This window comes from Nipponia nippon, unplaced genomic scaffold (assembly GCF_047370975.1).
Source record: "Nipponia nippon isolate SJK-2023a ecotype South Korea unplaced genomic scaffold, ASM4737097v1 scaffold_1, whole genome shotgun sequence".
Taxonomy (NCBI): domain Eukaryota; kingdom Metazoa; phylum Chordata; class Aves; order Pelecaniformes; family Threskiornithidae; genus Nipponia; species Nipponia nippon.
The window spans coordinates 27,323,033-27,341,788 of record NW_028262290.1 but is presented as its reverse complement, the minus strand read 5'-3'; the positions used below and the strand labels follow the sequence as shown (position 1 = coordinate 27,341,788).

General features: G+C 39.3%; 1 protein-coding gene across 4 annotated transcripts in view; it reads right to left on the bottom strand.

Moving 5' to 3' along the window:
• Positions 1-18,756, bottom strand: part of RUNX1T1 (RUNX1 partner transcriptional co-repressor 1) — a 114,950-nt gene that overhangs the window by 79,572 nt on the left and 16,622 nt on the right. Inside the window, exon 2 of one of the 4 annotated variants that reach the window (XM_087750110.1) lies at positions 14,506-14,678. The exons of 2 other annotated variants lie outside the window; for them this stretch is intronic. In XM_087750110.1, coding sequence (XP_087606236.1) covers positions 14,506-14,593 — 88 coding nt within the window. In that variant the 5' untranslated portion in view covers positions 14,594-14,678. Of the gene's footprint in view, positions 1-14,505; positions 14,679-18,756 lie in introns of those variants that run through there. One more of the 4 variants, XM_087750138.1, reaches the window with a different exon arrangement.

Below are 18,756 nucleotides of genomic sequence, written 5' to 3'. Positions count from 1 at the left end.
TTTTTTCTTTAAAAGTTAACCCTTTCTTCTGCTGACAGCAATTCAAGAAAAAAGCATCGCTTCGAATCCGCTCTCCTCCAAAAGTGGAAACAAATTCATTCTTTATTTTAACAGCCATAATTTTGCACTCCATAGGACTACGTTTGTTTATTTAGCTGGAAATTCAAAACGTGCACAAGGATATACAAGAGGGTCCCCCCTCCTCTTCCTCCCCTCCCCACACTTTTGTCATTATTATGCTGTTTTACTATAGTGAACGGAGTATCAAAATCACTCCCTTTCTCAGATTCTCAGTAGTATGTGTAAAATAGAACACACTTAGAAAGCAGACCACTTTTATTTTACTATAGTGCTTTTAACCCCCTGGGATTCCTGCATTGATATGTTCCAAACATTTGCAGCTTACTCTCCTTTACCTTGCATGGTGATCCATGGGGGATGAAAACAAAATCTTCCCTGTAAAGCTTTTTCAAAAGCTAAACAATCATGTCCTCCCAATTTCTGATTTTGCACACCCCTTAAATGTTTATCCTTCACAGGAATAACGTATGCCTGCCTAGGTTCAATGCACTCTTCCCTATTAAGCTTTAATGGACACCATGATACATAAAACTACAAGTCTTTGTTATAGTGCTTTATCTAAAGCTGGCTATTTTCTTCTCAGCAGTCCCTCTTTAGTCCTTTGTAAAACATCTTTGCCTCTTAGGAGAAACATACGCCTGACTCGCATGCCTTCTGTAGCACGTATAGCCTTGCACAAAATTCCAGGCACAAGGAAAAATATCTTCTTTTTAAAACTCTGCTCCCGTTTAGCACTTGCAAAAGCTTCTCCCTTTAGTAATGAGTATTTCTCTAGCAATTAGCACGTAGGTCCTGGTTTTGACTTTGCCCTTGCAGTATACATTCAAACCCATATAGAAAGGCAGCGATATCTTCAGGAGCGGCATTCTTGTCAGTACAAGACTCATCCTTTTGTACTTATTTATGCATCTCCCTGATTTTCATTATGCCATCTTCTGCCTTTACTACGCAGAAACAACTCTGCTTTCAGGCCTTCCTCTTCCTTCCTCTAGCTGCCACAGAGCCTGATAAAGATCTAGTTAGGAAAAGGACACACATGCGAAATTAAGCAAAAAATAACAACCCTTCCAATATCCGGACTGAATTCATGAATATTTCTCACTTGAAGCAAATGAGTCACTTAATTTACTGATATTTCCACAATAACTTTTTAACGCTATCTAAGTGCCACCCTTAAGCTTCACTTAAATAGCAGAGAGATTCCAAACACAGGACTGGCAAATTCAAGGCGATCAAAGAAGCAAAGGAGCAGCTCCCCTCGCCCCAGTAAACACCCCGGCACTAACAATGCAACGCGTCTGCTACTTGAGGCAGGTCTTTTCTCCATCTTCATCAGGTATCTACTGTAATGAAGTTCTCTATAATGGATTTTTGAGTGTCGGAGAGCCCAAGAGAGAAACACCGTAACATGAAAATGTTGTCATGACAGACTGCTTTCATGAAGGGGGGGGAAACGTGGAGTGGGGAAAGGGAGAAAATAACAAGCAAAGTCTGCGCCACCAAGGCCTTTAAGGAATTTACCATTCTTCTTATTATTTGATGCACTATTTAAAACCAGTCAGTTAGTATTGTATTTGTTGTGTTGTTTTTCTTTTTTAATGCTGTACTCTACATGAAAGGAAAAAACATTTTCACAGTTGGAAACGCAACCTTTCATCAACATAGATGCAGCCTGAATCAGCTTCAGAGTAGAAAGTAACGTGTCAAAGGTATGACGCATTTTAATAAAACCGAACAATATTCACTCTTAAAAGTAGGTCTTAATATCAGTACATTGTAAATCCACAGACCACGGCTCACGAAATTGAACTTCCATATGCTGTGTGATTATGCATCTTTTTTCTGTGTGTAAAAAGCCTTTTTAAGCTGTTATCTGACTACAGTAATTGCCATTTAAATTGATCCACGTCAACAAAACCTGGATCCCTGGAGATTCTCACCTAGAAGTCTGCTCGTGGAAGGGGCTAACAGAATGCCTGTGCATCTGAGACTACTTCAGCATTTTCTCAAGCAGCCAGCTGCATGAATAGTTTTTCCCTCTCATTATTTAATACACTGAGGCAGGCTGCAACCCATTTGGCAGTCCTCCCTGAGTAAATATCTGTGGATATTTATTTGCTCTCCCCACCCCCATTTTTAATGCAGTCACTTAAAGCTTGCCCTAACAGTTTTTGCACCAGGTCTGAAATGTTAGGAAGCCAAGCAAAGGTGGACAGCCCATTCTGTAAAACGGTTTTATTCTCCGCTAAGAAAGGAAAGGCAGTGGTTTTAATATATGAACAATTCTGCTGTATCAAGAGTCGGTATTATGTCTAATACCAAAATGAAAGGGATACAAAGAGAGTGAAAAATCCAGAAGATAATCTTCAGCCAGCTTCTTTATGGTGCGCATTACACTACACCTTCCTGGGTGGGAATCAGCTCCTTCTTTGACAATCATTCAAAACACTTTACAAAATAATTTTAAATTGTCCTCTACAACTCTTAATATTGAGAATGAGTAAAGAAGGCAAAACAGCCTCCAGGTTCATATATTTGAAGGGGGAAAAAAGATTTTTATGCAGTGGATGATATAAGGTCACTAAGACATGGACCTGATGGAAACGAGAAATTCCAAATGATCACCGTTTAAAAGTACAAAGATTGCCTTTTGCACAAACCTAGCTTAATAACAGGGACTGGAAGTCCACTGAAACGCATCTGTAGTTAATGAAAGCTCTCTATTAACAGTGAAGGAAGAATTTAACTCAAAGCTTTTCTGTAGGACTTCTCAACTTCCCGCTCTACTTATAGCAGACTGTTGTGATACATTGTGACTTCACACAGTGGGTATTAAGTGAGTTAATTCAAAGGAGCTGAAACCTCATTGATCCTAATTGAAAGCAATACACCCAACCAAATAGTTTTCTACCCCATCTGCTCTGGCCTGCCACCAGCTATTCAATACAAGAGAATTAATAGTTTCAGATATTCTAACCGACCCAATAAAAGCACTCATTTAAGCAGGACTGCATTAACAAAGTGAAAAACCAAGGGCAAAATGGGTTCAAATGGAGCATTTTACTCCTAGTTGGCTTTAACAAAGCTGAATAATGCTTATTCTGACTTTTTATGTGCAAGACTTGATAAACTGAATGAGAAGGCACTCAATGATCAGTCAACGAGCATTGATGAATGGTCATTAGGACCCCCCCAATCTCAGGGAAGGCCATTCCACAAAGTGGCACACCAGCTTGAAAGGGCGGACTCACTAATGTCCAGATTTCCCCGCTTGCTTGTTCCACTTTCACTTTCAGACCACTGGCCACCAAATGAGGCTGACATATTGGAAAATAATCTTTTATGGGCGAGTGGTAAATAAAAATGGAGGCATTAGCTGGGCTTTCAAATTCAAATCTGCTAGTTTTGTCAGCCCCCAAACGTTTTGATTTTCCACCCAGCTGGAAGCTATTAGTGTTTTCTTAAGGCATCCCACTGACAGGGCAAACCCACCTAATGTGTGAGCTGTAGAGCTGATGGGGGGGACGGGAACGACCACTTCTGGATGCTTTCTGAACTTTATTCAGTTGATTGTCCAACCAAAGTACAGTAAAGGCAACACCTTTGGGAGAAGCTCATTAATTTCTTACTGCCCTGTATCTCCTATCGTCTGGTGCAACAGTAGTCCACCTAGGACTGCCATGGGTACCCTCAGTGTGACTTTTTCCATGACGTTGCACCTAGCCTCCCTTGTTTTTACTGCACTACCACAAAAAAGCTCAAGCTGTTCAAGAAAGGCACTTCTTTATAAACTTCTAATTCTTTGCTTGGAAACGGACTTAAAATATTCCAATAAGATATGTGCTTATCTGTTAACAGTAGCTCTTAATGCATGCAACACAAAACATTTGCCAGATAACACTAAACATTTCCCTAAGCGTTTCCTTATTGGCAAGGCTTTCTGGACTTCTGAAAAAAGACAAATGGGACCCTTAAAACATACACAGCTCCGTGAAACACAGACCAATTGAGGTTACCTACACAGATACTCAATAGTTGAAAGCTAGAGTCACAAAGCTGGGAAGAAAATATTCTTGGTTGTCTAAGAGAAACTGTTCATCGTGTTACCTCTAGTAGTGGATTAAATTAATTGGAGGTGAGAAAGCATTCATCTCTTTTTCCAGTTAAGAAAATGTAAGAGTCATGCTATTTCAATGGGATAATCAGAAATTAGTCCTCTAAAGAGGATTTCAAATCATCTGTTAAGAAAAGGCAACCTTGGCAGTGGGTCAGACTTGGCAACCTAGATTGCCTATTGCTGTTTGATCAAAAAAGAACCAAACAAATTCATTCTTGTTGAACGTTGCCAGAAATCCCAGTGGTATTTCAGGTGTATTTCAGTTTTTAAAACAAGGAAAATATACATAAATACCTATCATAGGAGAAGAATAGTTCCACCAAAAATTAACTGACTCAGCATGGGAGGGCCAACATACGCTTCAGGTCTTAAAGAACGCATGCCCTTATAGAGTAAAATGTGCATTTTAGTAACAACACTCACGTGGACAAACTCACATATATGTACCCGGTTTGGTGTCTATTTCTTTCACTTGATCTGGGCTAAACCAAGTTTTGCCTTGCATTTTTTATTAAATACAGTATTTTCTATAATATGGGTAAAGTAGATTAGGATTGACTGTTAATTTCTATCATCATTCGGATTCAAAGGAAATTACCACGCCATCTGAGCATTGACATCACTGAAGCACTTTAGAAAATTTGATATTGATTTGATATTATTTCTGAAAGGACACAAGAAAATACCAAAGATGCCATTTCACTGACAGGAGAAAGAACACATTCAGTGTGACCCAGAGAAGCCTGGACGAGAATGTCTGGTCCCGCTGAACTAGGGTCATATTTTAAGATCCAAAAAGGAGAGGGGGGGAACAAAAAAAGGAATAAGAAAAAAATGGTTTCAAGCTATCAGTTGCTTTTTGACTTGAAGCTCAGGGTGTTTGCTCATTTAACACGGGTAGGGAAACTCCTCCTGCTGTAGTATATTAACCCTAGTTTTGACCTCTAATCGATGTCTTTTCAATGCATAGGATTTTCATAATAAAGATAATGTGAGAGCATATTTGTGTGAAAGCGTATCTACCACTAGCCATAAATTCGAGCCTTGCATTTTTCTTTGTAACGTGTCAATATTTGTGACACTAACTAAACATATTTTATTCATTTGACAAGGACTGTTACATTATATTGAAAACTTTTGTTTCAATGTCACCACCTCCCCGTTTTGACTGATGGCGAGTTAGTTTTGTTAAAACGCAAGGGGTGATAGCGTATGCTCCAGTGAACTTTCCCTCCTCTCAGCACCAGAGACAAAAACCTGCAGCTCTGCTCTGTGCTGGCAGCCATCTGGCCAGCTTTCTCTCAATGCCTGCCCCACACCACACTGCAGGCAAAATTTCAGGGCTCTAGAGCTCTGTGGAGCTATTCATGACATACCAATTTCACATTTTCTGCTTGTACGCTTGCAACAATAAATGCTAATGAGGACTATGAATGACATTTTTAAAGACAATAAAAAGGTCTCCAAATCCCTTGCATATGGAGACACTATTTTCTAAACTTCACCTTCTGTTAGGGAGCCATTACACTCTAAAGGAAAAAAATAACCTAAGGAGAACAATGAGATGATCAAAGCATAACCGAGTCCTTACGAATTCCAAAGAAAACAATGTTTGCAAAGCTAGCTTAATGACAGACAGATTTTATGCCGATGTACAGCGGTAACACTTCAGTGCAGGAACTTTCTTTTTCAATAGCACTGCTACTTCTCATCAGGGGGGCTCACGAACTGGGGGGGGGGAAGCCATACTAAATCCTCGCTTTCACTGATCACGTATAACCCCACAAGCCATGGATTTGGACTTTTTAATTACCAATCTCTAGATGAGTCCAAGAGTAAACTGTTCTCATTAACTGATCTGGAATGCCATGCTTTCATAGAGATTACTGTACTGACCAAGTGTGGCCAAGAGAAATTTCTAATTTTAATATTTTCTTTCCCCAAATCTGCCTTTTGCAATGCTATTGCTACTCTTAAAAAAAAAAAAAAATAAAAAAGGTTGCCTTCACTCTTGGTACTGTGTTTTATACTTAATTAAAGGCAGCTTCCCCTTATTAGCAAGGATTAAAAACACTTTCAGGAAAATCCACCAGGTGGAGCAAATACATAGCAATACAAAACATTTATTTATGCTCGTACTGCCATTTTCAGCAGGGAAAAAATGTTTTATATGGAAATATTCTTACCTCTTGACCTCCATTCCTCACCCTTTTGTCATATATTGATCAATTTGTACTTACTTACTACATTTATAATGGCACAAGAGCTTTGTTCAAAGGGGCCTCAATACAAAGCTATTGTTGCTGATGAGATTCAATACAAATTTGCAAACCACAACAGTCATCAGATATATATGTGAAATTAGAGAATAATATCAGTCAACATACATATATACATTCAACAATATAAGGATAACATCATGCTTGTAAAACAAACTGACAAGCATTCAGAAAATAAAGCCTAGTCTTACATCAGACAGCAAAATCTTTACACTGGCCTCCACTATAATGGGCTGGAAACCAGGCCATTCTGCATGCCTTGTTATGTGTTTATACACACGGTAGTGCCAGTAACATCACAGCAGTGCCACTGTATAGTATGTTGGTGTTTACTATTAATGTCTTCATTTTAGTATGACATCCGTCAGCTATTGAGTAATTTCAAGAGTGCAGTGAATGAGGACTGTAAATAAATATTTGAGCATATCTAGGCCAGCTAAGCATTATTTCCCCATTTAAATGATTTGCTTTCCAGAGTCAGGTGAGAAAGCCACTTTTTCATCAAATATTTTAGCTTTCCCTGATGAATGAGAAGGTCTAATGGCATAATGGCAGGGGGCACCTTTTTACATGACGAGAACTAAGCCAAAACAGAAAAGTGGTTATGGATGAGTCTTCTCACAGTTATAATAGGACAACCCACTGGCAGACCCCGTAATTGCTAAAATGGCAAAGCAATATTACCAAGTGAACTGCTCTAATGCAGTTCAGTATCTGGAAACACAGCAGAATCAGTACACAGACTCGTTCAACCCTTGATGACGGAAAAGCGTTATCGTTTGTGAGTGACAAAGGGAAGGTACTGATTTTAGTCAAGGAAAGCTTTTTCTTTCCATTGTTTCCTTTAGTTACACCTTCCATCACATTTTTCTCTGACTTTTCTCTTTGGTGCCCTCTGTCTTCTCTCTGCCATCACGCCTAACCCTGCGTTCTTGATTCTGGGGCCACCTCCTCACCCTGCTACACACCTCCCTTCTGCAATCCACTACATGACTTGTCTCTGCTGCTGCTGCCTTGGACATTCATCCTCTCTGGCCTCTGCTAGCCCTGAAAGCCAGAAGAAGCTCCAGAATTTGAAGCTGTGAGTACTACCATAAAATATTACCCGCAATTAACACATAAATGCAAGATCAACAACCAGCACTCTAACATTGAGAGACTGTGCCAGTTAGGTTTCCACTACAAAACTGAGCCAGAATGGGATCCACTTAACATGCAATCGGAGGAGCACACCATGCTCCCTGAAGCACGCTGTGTTGACATAAGCTTTGTGCTTTTAGTCCGACCCAGACAAATCCCATCATAGCTAAGGAAAATTAACATACAAAAATCTTTGTTTCTTTAGGAACGGGGAGGAGCCTTAAAGAACACAGGCCGTTAAATATCATTTCATTTTATCTAATTGTGTTGTACTCCACATGGTGCTTCGTTGTAGCCATTCAGAAGAGAAGCAGGAGAAGAATGCAGAGGTGATTATGAAGTGGAATTTCATACCAAGAGCAAATTATACCACTTCACACTAGGAGAACATCTGCAAAGAGCAGCAGTAAGTGTCTGGGCACAATGCAAGGTGCCAGTTTTAATAAAGCCCAGACCAGCTTGGGAATCGTTATCCGCAAGAACTTTCCTTAAGCAAGATTGTCACAGCAGAGACTTGCAGAGATGCCCAAGACAAGTATTTTTTCAAACAGGATGCTGATTTAAAACCATTATCTCTGAGGGATTTTTTGAGGTGGCAACCACGGATTAAAAGCTATCATTTTCTGACATTTTCAAAGAGGAGCTGGACACCAACAATGGGTGGGAGGAAAGACAGCGTGGTTACTGTCGTCACCATGTGTCCACGGAGAACTTTGTTTTACTACGCTGCTGGTTGATGTGGGGAATGGTTGGCTAGAGGTCATGGACAGTTCATTAGATTATGAACTCTGCAAAAAACATAAAGGCATGTAAAACACTGGAAGGAGGGACACGACTTATATGACTTGTAAAGGTTTAGCTAACTAATAGCACTTTCATACAGACACATAATTTCCTTTGCATGTACAAACCCTATAGGAACATGATGCTGACCACAATGCATAAACCATCTTTTTTTCATCCTGCAGATACAAGCAAAGCTTATTTAAACTATGGCTTCTTTACAGTATGACAGGATAAAGAAATTTAAAACTACATGTCTAAATAATTCACTCAAAGGCACCTTTACAGCAGAGTAGCCTAAGGAGTTCATAATGAAGATGGGGACCTGATTCTAAAGGTGAAGGATTATGTATATATTTAAGAGTTTATTAGAACACGGTTATTGATCTGATACACTGTAACAGCTCTTTTGTTGCACCATCCCCTGCAAATCCTTCTTAGATGGAGGATTAGTGGCACAATAGATCATAATGGCTCTTTTGGTCCCACTGTACTATTGTTGACTCCCAGCTGCCTATGCCCACGGAAGGTTACCTTCTCTTAATGAAGGGTCCCCAAAACTCCTACCTGGTAATGTTTGCATACAAGAAGAAAAGTATGCCCTTAAATCTGTATTACAAAATCCTAATGAAATATTAGCAGGGAAAATACAAGTTACTGCTCAAACGATTTCTGTCTCACCTAAAAAGTACCCAAAATCATTAGCACGTGAAAACATCCTCCAAGACTACAGGCATAACTCTAGAGACTGGACTGAAAGCCTTCAGCATAAAAGAAAATGAAACCATAGTTAACTTTCAGCTCTCTCTTCTCCACTCCTATAACCACAAATATCTTTCTTGGACCAGCTTCTGCCCACAACAATAAAAGGCAATAGTCACATGCTACGCTCATTTTTGCTGCAAAGCCATATTAATTATGTTCCCTCCCTCTACTACTTGTACCTTGTGATCTTAAGTTCTGCCAGTACAACTAGAACAGCACTGTGCTATAAACTAGAGTATTAAAATTATCCAAGTAAGTCATATTCCTCATTTATCATTCAAACAAGAAGTCATACGTTAATTCTTCACAAACTAAAAAAAAAAAAAAAAAAAAAAAAATCAAGACCTTTATCTAAGTGAACATTTCAGTATCTTTCAGCTATGATCTTGAGTTTTACATCCCGATGAACACTTTCCATCTATGGGCCAAAACCTGACCAGTGCACAGTGCCTTGTGCACCTGCACCTTCAGTCTGTTGAGTGACCTCAACAAAGAGCAGCTACAAGGAGCAAGGACTATAACTGACCCTAGCCCAATATTTTGAAATTGAACACCATGCTGGACATCTAAGAAAATCACATGAATAATGAGAATGAAAGCATTGATAGCTGCCACCACGGTTTTAACGGGCCATGCCAGAACAAACAACGGCTTGGTTTTATTCCATGGGATGAAGAAAAATAATGTTGCCAAGCATGCTGAAAATGAAAAACTTAAAATGTTAAGTATGATGATTACGTTAATGATTACTACAAAAAAAATTTCCTAAGTTTATTTGCTGCATAGCACAAACTCCACCTGAAAGGATTTGCTTCTCAGAAGATTTTACCTCTGAAAATAAGACGTTAAGCAAGGGGAGAAAGAACAATAAAGTAAAAGGAAAAAGCTGCAAATTTGGAAGTGAAAGGGTTAACATGTTTTGTTCCACTTGGTATTATACCAATGCCAGAATTACAAGGGAAAGACTAAAAAGAGCCAATTTTTTATTATTATTATTCTTTAAAAGAAAAAAAATCAGGCCTATCTGTCACAGGGTTGTCCGGGCTGGAAGAACCGGCAGGAACCTCAAATTCCTGACCAAACCCTCTTCCACACAATGCCTCCTGAATGGAAGGAACCCAGGCCCGGCAGAGATAGCCCGCTGTCAGGAACCAGCCCTGACGTTTGCGGACAGACGGGGCTGGCCTCGCAGGATGTCAGAGCAGCAAACTGCTGCTCGAGATACTGGGTTTTCACACACTCCCAGCCTGGATGTTTTGCTCTTCAGGTAATTAAACAAGGAAACGGGGCTGATGTGTACGAGTCTGACCCCTGCGCCGCGGCTCCGCGGTTCTGTATATCAACTTCCGCACCAACCGCCTGCAGCATCAACAGAGTCCTCTGCTCCCGCTCTCCGCCGCTCCCGCCACCAACCTCTAAAACAAATCCTCCTGGAAATATCTGCTGCTGTCTATTCCTTTTTTTTTTTTTTTCCCCTCCTTTTTTCTATTTAAGAAGGACTAAATTGCTCGCTCTGTTCCACACGGCTTGCTGCTTTCTCATAAAAAGAAGGAAAAAAGGAAAGAAATGGGTACTTTTGGGTAGCTGTTCTTCAGCCAGCCATTCAAAATATTAAATATCTGGGGGAGGGGAGGAACAGAGAGCTGAGGCAAGGGATTCCCAAATTAATGCTTACTTTAAGGTCATCACTCAAAATGAAAAAGATCCTGAAAAGTATTTTCGATTTGTCCAACCAACTGCCAGACATTCACTTATTTAGAAATAAAATTATTCTGATTTAAGCATTATTGAAGAGTCTTTGTCTTACAAGAGGACATAAATCATAGAACAGGGCATTAGAAAAACAGACCGGTGTTTTCTCTTTTTCTCTAAATTTAAGAAATGGGAAAAAGCAGGTGTTACCACCTATACTCAGTGAAAACCCTACACAGGCTGCTCTATGACTGACCTAGTTTCAATGCTCTTTAAAGGCTATTTAAACAAAAATGATTTTTAAAAAAGGTAACACATTCCTACTTCTTTCTGAAAAATCCACAGAATAGAATATTGGCTGAAAAGAGAAGAGCCCAGAAGAAAGAGGAGTACAAAAGCATGCCTGCTTGTCTGTGTTCAACACAAAGAACATTAAATGAAAACAACTGGCACGCCGCCAAATTCCTATACAGGCAAAGAGATTCAAATAAATTGATTTCACGCATCACACTGACCTGGGATCAGTGAGCAGTGGTACAATACACTCGCTGCTCCATGTGGGGCAAAGCCCATTAATGTTATCAGAGCCACAGTACATTGGGGGGTGGGGGGGGTGGGGGGGAAGAACCCAAACTCTGCAAACTCAGGGGAAAAAAAATCACTTTGAAAAAGGAACTTCAGCTTCAGCTGGAATGCTTGGTTTCAGTTTACTAATAAATATATCATATTGTGAGAGCTCGTCCTCTGCTCACCTCAAAGGTTTCAAAGATCGTATTTTCAAATTAAAATAAATACTAATGTCACACACACACTCCCCTTACATTCTACTTTTAACACAGTTGTTCTCAAACTCGATATTCACTGCAAATTTCCTCCCTTCCCCATCCGCCAGCATTTTATATAGATTATGGGTTATTTTCTTTGTACTTCAAAAGCTGGATTCCTGCCCAGGATACTCTTACTGGCTCAGAAAGTAAGCTGGAGAAATCAGCCACCGCTCTCAACTGGTCCAAATCAACCTGACCCACAGAGAAAAGCACCTTATTTGCAAGGCAGCAATAAGCAGGGCCCCAGCTCCCTTTGCAGAGTCATCCAGGCACGCTCCCTCATCACGAGGCATTCTCTCCAAACCAGTGCATTTCGGATTTCACTTTCTTATGACATGTGAAGTAACCCGTGTATGCCGCGGAGTCTCTTCTTGTCATCCCAGCTTTGTTTTTCATTAAGATCTCTCACACTCCAATCAAGAGCAATGCCCACAAGCCACAGGTGTGCACCACATGAACAGATGAAAATCTGATTGTGAGCTGTGTAATGACAATTCGCTAATACGCTCGTCCCCTTTTGCATCTGTTATATGTTAGAAGCGGCATTTATTATTTCAATTGTACTCTTTAAGATACATAGGTAAGCAAACAATTGTTTTGAGGATAAAAAAAGGAAACCAAGAAAAGACGACTTTGCAAAAGATGGATGAGGATGCACAGAAGCGTTCACAAAAGCATAGGCAGGTAGTCTAATGCTATAAGACGCCACTGCTTCAAGGAGGCAATAGACTCAAACACCTTTTATTGTGTGTTGTATTCCATTTTGGTTTCAAACAGTAAGTCAAATCTTCTTGGGCATAGCAAAATCCATATTAAGTTAAGCTATAAGAGTGTTGGCCTCATCTCTAATCACTCATCCAGATTTCAATGTGGAGCTTCTTGGCCATTTAAGACTAACATTTTTGAATGTGTTAACAAACACACACATCCAGATGTAGGTACCTTACCCAGTCACCTCATTTCAAGTGAACATCAAAATGGGAATGCCCAAAGACCTAACAATTGCTAACCACCACTGATCACTCTCTTTTACAAAGAGCTACAAAGCAGTTTTCGATTGTCTTCATCACCAAGGTGAAAACTATACAATATCGTTAACTCTGTAAGTTGTGTTACAGAGAGGATGTGTTTGTTTTGGTATAAGGCTACACTGATAGAACTGCACAGCAAAGGGAATCATTCAGTACACAGCAACTTCACAGCGGTAGAGATGTACCTGCACCCAGGTGATACAGGCAGCCCGATGGTTAATAAGGCAAACGTGCTGCTCCCTCCCATTTACGAATATTTCAGTAGTACAACCAAATCATTTGGACTTTACAAAGATGAAATGAATTTTAGTCATATTAATTCCCTCTTTCTATAAAAATGAATAGTATTAGAAAACATGCCTTTCTCCTAAGTTGTAGGAAATTTTCATTACCTTGCACGTGCTCTGACAGCAATAAACCACAATAAGCTTCCTATTAGTATGCCAGCACTGCATGCTTCAGGCATGAAATCTTTACTTTTACGTTTACTTATTTTTAAAATCCTTTATGAAGACCCACATGGCAAAAGAAACCAACCAACAACCACCTGTACGGGGTACACTGGCACTTTGAAAAATAGACTGTAGATAGAAAAAAGGAGAATTAGTCAGAAGCTATACACTGCTAAATTAGCAAAATAAAATGCAAGAAGAAAGCCTGCTAAGATTATTCATTCTTTTCCAATGCTGCCTGTGTACAGGAAGGTCCCAGAGAAGCATTTACTTGTTTTAAACTGAGCTAGGAACTTGAATTAGAATGCAAATTCATTTTTAATAGGATTTAATTTTTAAAAAGTATGTTCACACTGGTGCACAAAACCTCGGCCCCGGCCCCTTGCCACGAGGCGATGTGCAGAGCCTCCTGCTGGCTCTCTCAGCTGCGCTCCATCTCCTTTCCACACCCCACAGACGGAGCAGCGTGGGCCGTGGCATCTCGGGTGGGGAGACAAGTGATATGATCAAGGCTTAGTCGCCTTTAAAACTAACCGGAGCGTAGCCTAGAGTACACAGACACTGTTTGTTTTATTTTGGTATCATACTCTATCACAGTTATGTCATAGGCGAAATGGTCCAACACTGAGAAAGAAAGTACCAGGGTGCTGGAAAGCACTTAAAATCGGTTTAGTAGTTTTGTGCCATCTAGACACACCATTTTAGGAGAAAAAAATGTAGTTACAGTAAAGACAGGAATTACAGTCATAGGTTATCTAGAAATTTTGTTCTGCCATAGCAGATTTACTTTTCCAGTATGGTAAAATCTTTGCACAGAAGAAGCAGAAATATCTATTCTCAATATCATCTCAATCAAATTTATCACAGATTCCCAATGCAATGAGTTTACCAGAGGCTTCCACTAAATTATAAACACGAGCATTTTGCCAGTGTGACTACAGCTGTCCCCTAACCTGGTTGCAAATACTGTTCCAATTCACAGTTCAGGAAACTGAACTTTTATTATTTTCACACAGCCCAGCCAAGTAATATTTACATGCCACATGAAGAGCACCTATGTCATCAAAACCACAAAAAAACCACAGTTAAAATTTTCACATATATGTATTTTTAAGCTAAGGACGATTTTAGAAAAGTCATCACTAATGGATTTTATTGGCATTGCTGTACTCCGTGATATTAAAATGAAGACACCACCTTCATTGATTTAGGCAGACTCTTTGGAGGCTAAAGGGAAAGATTTTTTTTAATTACAGTTTACAAGGCAAGGTACAGTCATTAAAAATCACTTCTAAAAGGTATGCACATTACAAAATCAAATATTTTTCTGTTCCTTACCTTGACAAAATTCAAAGTTCCCTTTTTTCCGGCAGTCACCTATTACTAAACTCAGTGCTCTCCAAGTGTTTCTTTTGACAGATATCATTCTCCACCAATCGCTCTGCTAATTTCCTCTTTCCTTTTCTGACTGGGACAGATATTATGTTCACCAGCCCAGAGATCAATCTTTTCTATTGACAACAACAAACGAAAAAAAAAAAAAAAGAAAAAAGAAAAAAAGAAAAAAAAAGAAGCACATATCACAGCCAGTTTGAAGCACCACACCCCTTCATTTGCATGATAATAGCAGTCTTTTAAATAAAAAGGGAAGACAGAAACGTTATCATTCTAAATCAATTACCCACATTTTCTTAGTTAATATAAGGCAGTACTTTAAAACAGTATTAATTCTTCAACAAAGGCTGTTTCATAAGTTGCTCATTTAAAACAGTTGACATATAGAGGGCAATAAACTAAGGGCAGCCTGTGTTCTACCATGAAAACACCTATTAGCTAATTCTGTAAAAACGCTTGGTTTTAAATACATTCATATAATATAAAATATTACATACTTTACCTGGTTCAACAGAAGCTCTAGAGAATCATTTATTAAATGAACATGGTTACTAAAAATAGAGACCTTGCAATTACACATAGCTATACTAATTTGGATTTGTAAGTCACAACAGCAAACACATTTAAACAAAGGGAGATCAAAAAGCTATTGATATATTTACAAATCATCCTCCGACTTTTGAAAAGGCAATTTCCCTCCCACTCCAACACCTACAAAAACTGTTTATTTGAGTTACACAAATACTTTGTCATTCATATGAGTGTGTATTACAGCATTGTCAGTTTTTCCGAGACATTAATATGCTTTTCAGGGGTTCGTAATTATGTCAAGGCAGAAAGATTTTCAGAGCCAGGCACACACAGTTATGTACATGCTTCAATCTGCATCCACTATTCAGGTATTTTGGGACATAAAGTTAAGCATGCATAAGGATCTGGTCGCAGCTGCATGCATCTAACCAAGAACCCAGCCCCAACCCTCTCCTGGACTAGATCTTACTGCAAAAAAATGTATTGCCCAAGGGCACTTGCAAAAGATCACATTTATGTTTGTGCTAGAAATTGCAATCTTTCCCACAAACAAGCACCCTCCTCAAATCAAAACAAACCTTCCCAAGTTAAAGTTAAGGTTACAGAACAAAGGAGTTCACCACTCAAAGTCCTTTCTTTCCCATGTTCGTGGTCAGATGTTTCCCTGCAGCCCTGACACAAGTCAAAATTCAGTGAAAACGAGAGGCGTGTAAGGACTGCAGGACTCTACCCGGGATTCGGCAACAGTGAAGCTTTCAGTATGACACAGCTTCCTTTGGCATTTAGAAAATAATCTCCAAAATGTCATTAGGACTCCCCAACTTGGGTGCAATAACCACTTTTCTAAAATGATTTTTGTTTTGTATGAAATTATCTAGTTGTCACCATGTCCTTATATAGGCAATAAATTTACCTTTCAGTTGTGCCTTATCATGAATTGTGTATTTTTCAATTGTCCAGACTTTTGCATAACACTTTACATTTCCATAAATGCATACAACATTCCCTAAATTGTTGTTATTGTTTGATCCGATTTTTATGGCCATAAAGTCATGCCCCTACCAAAACTGAAAAATCCTTCACTGACCAAGTAGCCCTATTGATTTCACTGAAACCATTTAAACATTAAGTTTTCTACCGAGTGACAATAGCACAATCTGGTTGAAATATGGACTTACAGTGGAATATTAAATTAACATCATGTTTTGGATTCAGAATTACACACAGCAGCCATCTGTAAAGATGTTTTGCTAACCTCTACTAATTTGGCCACTAGAAATAATTATGATCAAATATGTTAAATTATGTAACATATAACAATTCAATATTTGTGTCTGCTGAACAGCATACTCCTTTTTCATGGCTGGTAAAAGATATTTAAACCTCTTACTGTAAAAAAAAAAGTTCTTAAAAAAAAAAAAGTACCCATCTGTCGTCCACTTTACAATGAAGACATCACTGTAACTTACTACTCTTCCTTTGTTTCAGCCCCATGTTCATTTTCTCTATATGCCACATTTTCCATAGTGATGGATGTATTCTGCTATACCCATTCTACACTAATCTCCTTTTTTAAATTTATTTTTGCCTCCTGAATTGTAAACTGCTGCTGTTGTTCGAATGTACATTCAAAATTGTCTAAAGTCTGAACTTCACTGAAAGCAGAATGCCTCAGACAATTTGTAGTCTTACAAGAGTGTTATAAAAAAGGATCAACATGTTGTATTACCATGGAAATTTTGAAAAACATACTTTCCCAAACAAATATTACTTTTTCTCAATGGTATGAAGTAATGAAAACCACATGTGTAAATCTGCGATCCGTGCAGTAGTTCAAGCTGCAGCTAATAGAAAATACAGAGAGTGAACTCTGCCATATAAAGGATTCTTGTTACAGAAATATAATGTGAAAACCAGATGCAGACAGAAAACCTTAATCACAGATGGGAATGTAATCACTGGCATATAGAATACTTTTTTGATCAATCTCAACCATATGAGAAATGTATTTATTTTCTAAGGAATGCAATAACTCGAGAGAGTCTTCTATTTGAATTCAGTTAACCTCATATTCACAGTGCTTTTATCTTATATGTGGAGAGAAGGGGGATATACCCTGAGCCAAGATTTTTAGAAGAGCCATTGGCCCTGGCAAATCATTCTTGTATCAGCTTATCTTTCAAGGAATTAATAGGATGTAAAGACTACAAATATCAGGATCAGCCTCAAAAGAAATCAACCATTATTGCACTTCTTAGTTACTGCCAGAAATCCCTTCATCACCTAAGCACTCCTCTGGTTAAATTTTTCCCTTAATATGTGGTTCTTCAGAAATACAATGCTAAGAGCACACTGTTGCACTGCAAAGGAGAACCGGAGTCCTACGCCAAAGAATCTCCCTACTCCTTTATAAAAGCTCAAGAGTCATCGATTCAAAACTAAGTTCACTTTGGGCTTCCTTCTAACTGCTGGAAGTCCTAGTGAATGCCCTCCACCCACACAGCTTATGGGTGTCAGCAGGGAAACAAAGGACCAGAGGGCACTGCAGCTATCCAGTTACATCCAGTGTCTAAAAGGCAGATTGCCTTCTACCAGCCAGCCCGACCAAGGCAGGACCAAGATAGCTCCGCCAGTTTTCGTTGGCTGGTGACATTTCTGCTCAACTTCTAAGAGATGGAAATACTACAGCAGTAGTGAACTCCTCACGAAAAATATGGAAATTGCCATTAAAATCTGAAAATAAGGTTCAGAATTCAGGTCATCGATATGCTACCAGCAGGACCTACCTATGCCGTTACAAAGGCTCAGAATCTTCAAGCAACCACACTCTTACAGTTCATCAGCCGATTCATGCAAGAGTTATATTTGCCTAGATAAATTTTACATTAGTGACTGGACTGTTACGTTAAACTGCAATATAAAAAAGGCTTATGCTATGAAATAAACGTTAAGAAAGAAAAAGCATTCAGAGATGACAGATCTCCAGGCTCTTGGGCACCAGCAGCGGTAGTTTCCCTCCTGGCAGTCCCTGATCCTTGCTGCACCCTCCTCCTGGAGGTACCCACTCTACCCAAGGATATCGCAGGTCTTTACACAGCACTGCCTGACTGTCACAGTTCACAACTGAGCTTTTTAAGGTAACCCAAAGTTGGTATTCATTTATTTTAGTAGTACTAAATAACATAAACCGCAATGATTTGCTAGCTGTTACACCGGAGGGGAGAGGCAGTGACAAAAGCCTTTGATGGGTACAGGGTAGGTAGGTTCTCCCTCTCTCTTAGAGCCTTTAAGTTCCACTACCATCATCCCATTTTAGGTATCTGCAGTAAGAGGACACAGTCTCTTCAGCACCCTGCCACAGGACTCCCATCATTGGCTCATCACAGGTGTGCATCAGACCAATTCTGCTAAAGTTCCTGTAAATGTGCTTCCTTCATTGAATGCCTGCATGCTACGTGAAATTTGAAGCCAACCACTTGCTTTTTCCCTCCTGTGTTAACAACTAGCAAACCATCTGATGAAAATACTTTGATTCCACCACTGCAACAGAAGTTTTTTAAACCATCCTGTCTCTTCTGCCATTTATCTTTACATTTCTGAGACTGCAGCATCAATAGATAGTCCAGGAGTCAACATTTAATGCTAACATAATACAGGCTGGAT